The sequence below is a fragment of the Apium graveolens genome, chromosome 10 (genome assembly GCF_009905375.1).
Source record: "Apium graveolens cultivar Ventura chromosome 10, ASM990537v1, whole genome shotgun sequence".
Classification (NCBI taxonomy): domain Eukaryota; kingdom Viridiplantae; phylum Streptophyta; class Magnoliopsida; order Apiales; family Apiaceae; genus Apium; species Apium graveolens.
The window spans coordinates 176,653,413-176,662,957 of NC_133656.1; the positions used below are offsets into that span (position 1 = coordinate 176,653,413).

Below are 9,545 nucleotides of genomic sequence, written 5' to 3' on the forward strand. Positions count from 1 at the left end.
TCTCCATTATCCTGCAATGTTCACAGAAAAGAGTGAAAAGAGAAGTAAATTAAGAGCAATGAAAGAACTTTAATTACTTGGTTGACATATGGCATGTATTTAGTAAAAGTACAAAGCCCGGAGAGTGTGGTCAAGGTCTTGTGACCTAATTAACAAGCCAACCAAGCAAGGAATCTTTTATAATTTCCATGAAGGCATTTAAGGCATGAACCATCTAGGACCAAACCAAAAACAACCTTATCAATTAAAACCAAATAGGTAGCATGATATTTTAAACCAACCTTTATACAATACCAAAATGTATGTTACATATACAATTACATAACTACATATTCATCATTCTCAAAATGTTAATACATCACCAATCAGTCCATTACAAGTCCAAAGCCATCCGAATTAGAATAATCCCATCAGCTCCAATAGCAATCTATAATTGAAAAAATACCAAATAAGAACCCATCTTTAAAATAATCATAAGTTACCCCAATAAAAAATCATCCCGGAAATTCAAGAAATGCCTAAAAAGATTTTATCTTCACAATAATTCAAACCCAGAAGAAAAAAGAGACATATGTGCACATACACACATGTATAGATATATTTTTATATGATTGCCTGCAAAAATGCTAATAAATATGGATAACTTACTAATTCAAAGTGGTTCCAAGCTCCATAAACATCCAGATACGGAAAAAATCTAGACTAGGAATAAAAATTAAAAATTTGAAAACTTCATTAAAAACATACATGTTTCACACTACTTGAACCAAACTAGCTGCTTTGAAGACTATTTACACGAATCGGTCAATTACAAGATCGGTTTGTGCTTAATTAGGGTTTGTACTAATTTGTAAATAAATGAATTTATTCAAAATTAGGATTTGAGATGGGTTTAATGACAGATGAGAGATGAGAGATTGATATGGTGAGAGAGGAGAGATATAGATTGTTAGGAATATATTGTAGCCTTGATGATATTTTATCAAAACACCTTAGTAGATTTAATTAAGTGTAGTTGTAGCTATCAACGGATAATCTTACTCTGTCATCCGTTGAAAGAGTAGCTTATTATAAAAACCCGAATTTTTGATATCAGTAAAAGACCTTTATGAATAGTAACCTTGCGGTTTAACAAAAACTTTTGTGACCACACCATATAGAGTTTTAATTTAAGATTCCGAGTTGATATTGTAATTATACGTACCAAATGAGTGTATGTAAAAGTCATTCGTTTTCGAAGAAAACGAACTTTGAAAAACGACCGTATTTACGAACCACCAAGGATTAAGAGAATCTCCATATAATTACAAATTTAAAATCCTACGAATTCAATTCCAAGTATGAGACTTCAAAATGTGAAGAACGTAAAAGAAAGGATTTACACCGCGAATCGTTTACGAGGGTTTATCACAAAAACGAATAAGTAACCATACAAGCTAACTAGAGTAAGAAACTAACCATGTTTAGTAACCAAATAGTAACATAGCTAATAGAAATGATAACCTAGCTAGTGAATAATGTTGAAATAGTAACCAAGTACCTAAGGTAGTAGTATAGCTAGGAAACTAGGTTGGCTAGCAAGATTTTATTTGATTTTCTAGTACTAAGATGACATATACAAGATTTTATCACAGGTCTTTCACAAGAAGCATTCCAAAACACCACACAAAACTCTCTCTCTCTCTCTCTCTCTCTCTCTCTCTTCAAAAACAATGCTGATTTTCAAGAACAAGGAGGAAAGAAAAATTCAAAACTCACATTCCACTCATTCAAAAATCACCAAATTTTTACCAAACCTCTTTCATATCATGGGTAAGGTACTCACCAAATTTCAATCCTATTATTTAAGTTTAAAATTTTATAAAAATGTTTGAAGTTGAGGGTGAATAGTAACTCCAAAAATCACTAACTTGTTTTCTTGATTTTTCATGGAAGTTTAAGGCTCCTAAAGCTATATCAAGGCTTCCTCAAGGATCTTAGGACTTTATTAAGTATTAATAAGCTTCAAGGAAGGTATAATCATCATTCACCCTTTTAATTTACTTGAGTTATAAGATTAAGTTTGAGTTATGTTTAAGTACATGTTGGTTCATTTAGTTTGGATTATAAAAAGTTGGTTTTGGATGGTTGATTGTTATGGATTGATGTTGGTGATGATTTTATATATTTTAGGGACTTATATTTAAATAAATATGAAGGAATTGGTGTTTGAGTCGTTATCAATGAAATTAACGTAGTTAAAATCAGAAATCGTTACGCGTATAGCCATTGTAATATCCGTTTATATTTAGGACCATTTTAAACAATAAATACGAACTACAAATTTAATATTTTTACACACCACTAGAAATGGATGTAAAGTTCTTGTTTTCTAGTTTGTAACCATATAAAGATCGTACCGAGACGATTTACGGATTAGGAGAAAAGTTTGTTTTAGTGAACGTAGTCGAGAAAACCAAACTGCTACCTAGTTCTGATTTTGAGGATATAATTGAGGCCTTTAAACATTGTTTAAAATCATTAAATTTTGTCAGTAGATTAATTATACAATTAAGAATACCTCTTTCAAATTTAAATGAAAGATGTTAATTTTTCAATTTTATAAAAATGTTGGAGTCGAGGTCGCGCAAGGAGTGATCACCAAGAACACCTACTGCCATTAAACTGCCACTTCGGGATTTTCACCCCTGTTACCAGAAAACAATTTTCAAATAATATGTTCTAAATTTTTTCTAGATAGTCTACACAAAAACGTTGCGTCAATTGAGTTAACGGTTTGAGAGAAATCAACGTTTTAGTGAAAGTGGTATGAATAGTAAAACTCTGCAGTTGACTGAACTTTTAAGACGCTTTTCACCTATTTAAATTCATTTATCAAAATGAAAATTTTATGATAAATAGTACAAGCACTTAAGAAGCTCCCCGATATGGTTTTGTATTAAAATATTAATTTTACTATTTATTAAAAATATTAGAGTGCGAGTCGCGTAATAGTAACATTCGATAAAGTCAACTTTAGAAGACTACTTTGACCGTCCGTTTCGACGAAGGATTAATACTTACTTCAAGTCGGTCGAATACTAAAAATTATGAAGTATTGTACTTATTAGGAATATAAGTCAATGATGAGTTTAGGAATACTGATTAAGATTATGATATTTGTTGAGTAGAAAACCCTGAACGAGTGGAAGTCGGAAAACGTATCTTGGACTCCAGGCAAGTTTTCAAACCCTACCTTTTAAAACTGTTGTGTTGTGTTTGTTTTCAAATAAATATTACATATACATGATGTTTTATTATGAAATTTTACGAATTGAGATTATTAATATCATACGATATGTTAATGAATTTGGTGTATTAATATTACCGAATTTCAATCAATAACGCTAGAGAGTAGCGCTGTATATATGAGGTGTTATTTCAGACCAAGGATCAGTCAGTATATTTTGATGAAAACCTGGAAGTATTCTGGAGGTGTCTTATTTAAGAATATTAACGCTACAGTATAGCGTGATGTATAAGTTGTAAGACCGAGAGTCGGTCAGTTTTTATAAAGTATAAACCCCGAAATTATCACGGAGATATTTTGGACGATTAAAAGTCCGTAGCTATTTTATTCCAAGGGACTCGATTTTCTCTTGCGAAATATTAAAGTACCTCAAATTTAATTTAAAAATGATTTCTAAAGATCGTATTCCCTCAACACTATTTAATTACCCAAGCAATAAATATTATTTTAGATATTCATTTAAAAAGGGAGAAGTATTCTCCAACATTTATTTTATTTTAAAACCAATTATTTTATATATATTAAAGATTAATATAATTACTTAAACATAAATTAGTTGAGAAATATTATTTCAAATATTCTTTTAAAGAAGAACTATTTGAGGTTTAATTATTTAATTATTCAGTACTTATTAAATGATTTAATATCATTTAAAAATCATAAAACCTATTTTAAAATATTTTCATGCAAAATGCTTGGGGAACTTCGATATAGTTTGATATTCCAAGTTCATGATAGGATTCTTAAAAGAACGGGGGGTAGAGATCCAGTACTTCGTGGACTGGGGAGACTTCCATTTTAATTTTCTGTATAAGAAGGTACCATGTGTACTGAAGGACATACGAACACTACACCATAGAATAGCAGGGGGTACTTGCGTAAACAGAATCATTTAATTTAGCGATATGTAAAACGTTTATCAATTCTAAACTGAGAATAGGGAAAGCGATACTTGCATAATATAATTCAAAATAAACGTCACTTGAATGATAAGTGAAGTCAGGGGTACTTGCCTTTGGGTTTTAAGCAGTTAGTCACACTCGCAATGACACATCTATTCTGACATTCTGTCTTAAAATATCACCGTCTTTCTTTTCAACACTTTACTGATATGCTGCTCCTGCGATTGCTAGAAGCCAGTTACCCAATATCATTCCATCTGATCCTGATCATCTTGAAAGACTCGCATCTATAATTAGAAAATAACCTTTTAATCGTCTAATTGATAATCACTCAACGAATTGCGCGTTAAAACCCTATCGTCTACCCATACGATAGCCCACACATAAATATAACAGACAATCACAGGACTCTTGATCCACCTACGCACATAATTCATATAACACGTAATCACATAACTCACGTATCACATAATTCATATCACATATGACTCGGTTCGTCAAAAGGGTCGACTTGGTACGTTTAAAACTGAAATCGGGTCAAAAATATGATTTTGTCGATCAATAATCGACTCAGAATGACTCGTAAAACAATCAACCTTTCAAAACAAAAGGATTTGGGTCTCGAAAGTATTTTTATTGAAAGCAGAATATTTTTATGAGTCTGTACGCGTTCGTTTCGTATTAAACAGACGAACGGTTGATTTATTATGAATTTTTGAATATTTTTCGGAATTAAAACGATCTCCGAATCATTTTATAACTAAATAATAGGGCTCGAACACCCGAAAATAATTTTATAAGAATTATCGAGCCGGGAAAATAATTTAAAATAATATTTTAAAGCTCGAAACTATTTTTCGGAATTTTTAAATCAAAAATAAATAATTAAATCTAATTAAATAATCAATTAAAATTAATTAATAACTAATTAAATTAATTAATCAATTAATATTTAAATTAATTGACTAATTAAATAATTAATTATCAACTAAAATTAATTAACTAAATAATTTGGATTTATTTTTAAATTAAAAATAAATTTTCAGAATTAAAATAATGATGATTTTTTTTTTAGAATAAAAGAAAATAATTTTTAAAACTAAAAACTGAATTTTGATTTATTTTTAAAAGAAAATCTGCACAAACAGATTTTTGGATTTTGTAATAGGGGAAAACAGATTGAACCCGGGTTACAATTAAATAAAACGGGTCGCTCAAGAACGAACCCGGGTCTCTCAAGAACGACCCGCCGGCGTTCATGCACTCCCAGAAACCGGCCGCCACAGAAAAATCCGGCCAGCTCCGATCTCAGCCAAACATGAACCAAACGAGTTGGTTTTCAATCCTAACATGTTCTAAATTATCCCAGGATCCCAGAAATGGTATTATCGCTGAACTATAACCCACCAGTCATCAACTCCGGCTAAAAACGACCCTATTTCCGGCGAGCTCAATAATTATCCGGCCAACACTGATTCTTACTCGATTTTGCACCAAAATCAACAATTAAATTATCAAAATAAAGCTCTGGACATGGAGAATCAATTAATATCGATTATATCACCCAAACATCAAGAACAAATTCAGAAAATTGAAAACAAGAATCGGTTTAAACCAAAAACTCGAATATATGCTTTCAGGAATCGATTGCTACAAGAAAATACATGATTCTACTCCAGATTCACTAGGAAAGCTTATGCTATCATCAAAACAATCAAGGAAACACAGAATAATGAATTCGAAATTCGTCGATTCCGACGAACAAAGTTCGAATCAGAAAACTCAACCTTAATATATGATTCTGGTATCAATTTGTTTGTCTCAATCACAGCTTTAATCCATTATCAATATCAACACAAACAGATAGGTAATCCGATTAGAATTTATGCTTCCTTTGAAGTATGTTCTCGAGACGAAATAGATAAAAGAGAAGACTGTGCTTATCTGTGTTGGTTTTTGATTTTTATTAAATCATACTGATAAACATTGAGGCTATCTCAGTAACTTATCCTGATAAATCATAATTCGATACTGATTTTATCTCGTAATTTAAAATCATAAACCCAAAATAGTAATTTTACAGGGAAATGTTTTTAAAATATAACTTATAATTAATTACTATTTTTATATCAAAATTTCCCGAAAAATATGTATGTTTCAAAAATACGAAAACACGAACTGTTCGAAGAGTCCTTAATTTTATAAAACTATAAGTACAAATTTTGTTAATCTATTAAAACGTTTATCGTATCGAAAATTTTATGCCGGGCCGCGCACGGGTCAAACCGTAATCCGGATTGAAAAAGTCAAAACACGGAAAATGTCCGGAATTACCCGATTAGGTTAGGAAGGAGTTTTCGGAAGAGTTTCGGGTTGTAAAAACGCAAAAACGGTTGAAGTCGGACGATTCCCGGCTTTATAAAATAATTTTGGTAATTATTCAGAAAATAATTAATAATTCATAAATTAATATAAAATCATCTAACAGTCCAAATATTACCAGAAAAATATCACAATTATCTATATTTTATTCTGGACATATAAAAATTCAAATATTCAAATAATGTCACATATAAACATCCAAACATCAATTCCACTTATCAGATAATTCACCAAAATTCACATAAAATCACATATATAATTCCAAATAATTATAAAAATAATATCTAAAAATATGGGATATTACATTAACAATTAGCTATCTATTGTAACAAGCGTTGTTAGGCGTTGCAGTACATTAAAAAAATTAGCCAAATAAATGGCGGGCTTCTGAAACATTGCTGGGCGGGATTTTACTAAAAGACTTGTCGGGCTTCCCAAAATAAAAAAAAAAAAAAGAAAAACAAAAGAAGCTCGTAGAAGAACAAAACAGTTGGACATTATATTTTCAGACAAAGTAAACACAACTGGAAGAAGAACAAAGCTCATAAACACAGCTAAAAGAGAGGAGAATCTGAGGAGAAACACAGCTCGTAGAAGTTTGAAGCTCCAAAAAGGTAAAACACAGATCCTTGCTTCAAATCTTTTTCCCTAAATCGATTATAAGTTTGATTACAAAATACCATGTGATTGTTCTTCTTTCAAATCTTAATTGATTATGTTTTCTATGTTCAATCTTGTTTCTTATCCTCAAAATACATTTTAATCGATTGTGCATGTTCTATTTTTTTATTTTAGTTGTTTTGTTTAATCGGTTGTGTATAATTTTAATTAGGGATTTTGTTTTGTGATTATTGTATAAGTACTGACTATGTTGTCATCGATTATAACTTTGTTTGTTTATTTTTTGATTTAGTTTATAACTATGAGATCTTTCAATATGAATTTTAATTAGGAATGGTTAGGCTTGTATTGATAAAATCTCATTTTATAAATGAGATTTTATAATTATGATTATATAATTTATGATGTATGTCTTTTGTTTCTTTCTTTGTGTAGAAAATAGGTTTGTGAACAATCAATATGACTTGGGTTTCACTTCCAAAGTACAGTGAGGCCTATAGTAATGGGGTGACAGATTTTGTACAAAATGCTTTCGATAATTTTGCCACAGGATCTGAACTAAGATGCCCTTGCAAAGATTGTAGTAATCGTTTCTGGTTTTCTGAAGAAGACATGTATGACCATCTCGTTAGTAACGGTCTGTGTCCATCGTTTGTTAATTGGGTATACGAAGTGTCAACCCCTAAGTTTAAAAAAGTTGATCAGGAGATGGATTGTGATAGTGGTATGGGCCTAGGTGAAGATTTTGATAAAATGATTCGTAATGAAAGTAGAGTTAGGAATGGAATGAATAACACAGCAAAAAGGTTTTATAAGCTTGTTGAGGAAGGGAAACAACCTTTGTATTCGGGGTGTGAACAATTTACTCTTTTAGGATTTGTAGTGAAACTTTACTTATTAAAGTGCACTCATGGTTTTACTGAGGGTGCCTTTAGCGGTATTCTGAAGTTGATAAAGGAAGCATTTCCTGATGTTAATCTGCCTTCTTCTTTTAAGGTGGCCAAAAATATGATTAGAGAATTAGGTCTTGATTATCAGAAAATACACGCTTGTCCCAATGATTGCATGTTGTATTGGGGGGAAAATTTAAACTTAACAAAGTGCAAATTTTGTGGGGTTTCAAGATGGAAACTCCCAAAAAACAGGACTGATGCACCTGTTTCTCCTGACTTGGAAGAAAAAAAGTCGAAAGTTCCTGCAAAAGTCTTACGATATTTCCCGTTGAAACCAAGGCTCCAACGCTTATTCATGTGTAAAGACTACTCTAAACTCATGACATGGCATGCACTAGAAAGAACAAAAGATGGAAAGCTACGACATTCGGCCGATGCAGAGGGTTGGAAGTCGATGGATGCTAACCGTCCAAATTTTGCAGCGGACCCTCGAAATATTAGGTTAGGTTTAGCGGCAGATGGGATTAATCCTTATCGATCGATGAATATAAGTCACAGCACTTGGCCAATTATTCTAGTGAATTATAATCTTCCTCCTTGGTTGATTATGAAACCTGAAAACTTAATTCTTTCGACACTAGTCCCTGGACCCGTGTACCCTGGTAATGATATAGATGTATATATGCAGCCACTCATCGCTGAGATGAAAGAATTATGGGAAGTAGGTTTACAAACCTATGATGCATATGCTGATGAAACATTCATGTTACGTTCGAGTCTTCTCTGGACCATTAGTGATTTTCCAGGGTATGCCATTTTATCGGGTTGGAGCACGAAAGGTAAGTTAGGTTGTCCGAATTGCCATTACTGTACTTCTTCATTGTATTTGAAGCATAGCCGTAAAGTCTGCTATATGAACCACAAAAAATTTCTACCTCCTGACCACAAGCATAGGTTTGATACTAGAAGATTTAATGGTAAGGTTGAAACTGATGTTTGCCCCCCTCCATTATCTGGAAAGGATATTGAAGAATTATTGCACGGATATGAAAATTATTTTGGGAAACGAGATGCAAAGAAGAGGAAAAGGGGTGCAGATTGTCCATTTAAAAAGAAGTCTATATTCTTTCAATTACCATATTGGAGAGATAATTTAATTAGACATAATCTAGATGTCATGCATATAGAAAAAAATATGTGATAAAATAATAGGGACTTTGTTGAATATGGGTGGCAAGACGAAAGACCATATCAGTGCCCGAAAAGATTTGCAGGAAATGGGTATTCGAAAGGTTCTTCATCCCATTAAAATTGGAGATAGCAATCGCTATGAAATCAGGGCAGCAACTTTTGACATGACGAAAAAAGAAAAAGAAAGCTTTTGTACATTATTCATGGACGCTAAGTTGCCCCACGGAACTGCATCTAATATCAGTCGATGTGTAAATGTAGCTGAAC

General features: G+C 31.9%; 1 protein-coding gene across 1 annotated transcript; it reads left to right on the forward strand.

Moving 5' to 3' along the window:
* Positions 1-7,653: 7,653 nt before the first annotated feature.
* LOC141691342 (uncharacterized) lies at positions 7,654-9,288 on the forward strand. Its single transcript, XM_074496071.1, has one exon. The coding sequence runs from the start codon at positions 7,654-7,656 to the stop codon at positions 9,286-9,288; it is 1,635 nt and encodes a 544-aa protein (XP_074352172.1).
* Positions 9,289-9,545: the final 257 nt, after the last annotated feature.

What these genes read in the sequence shown, in the direction of transcription:
- LOC141691342 (XM_074496071.1), top strand. Translation starts at nt 7,654, where the DNA reads ATGACTTGGGTTTCACTTCCAAAGTACAGTGAGGCCTATAGTAATGGG.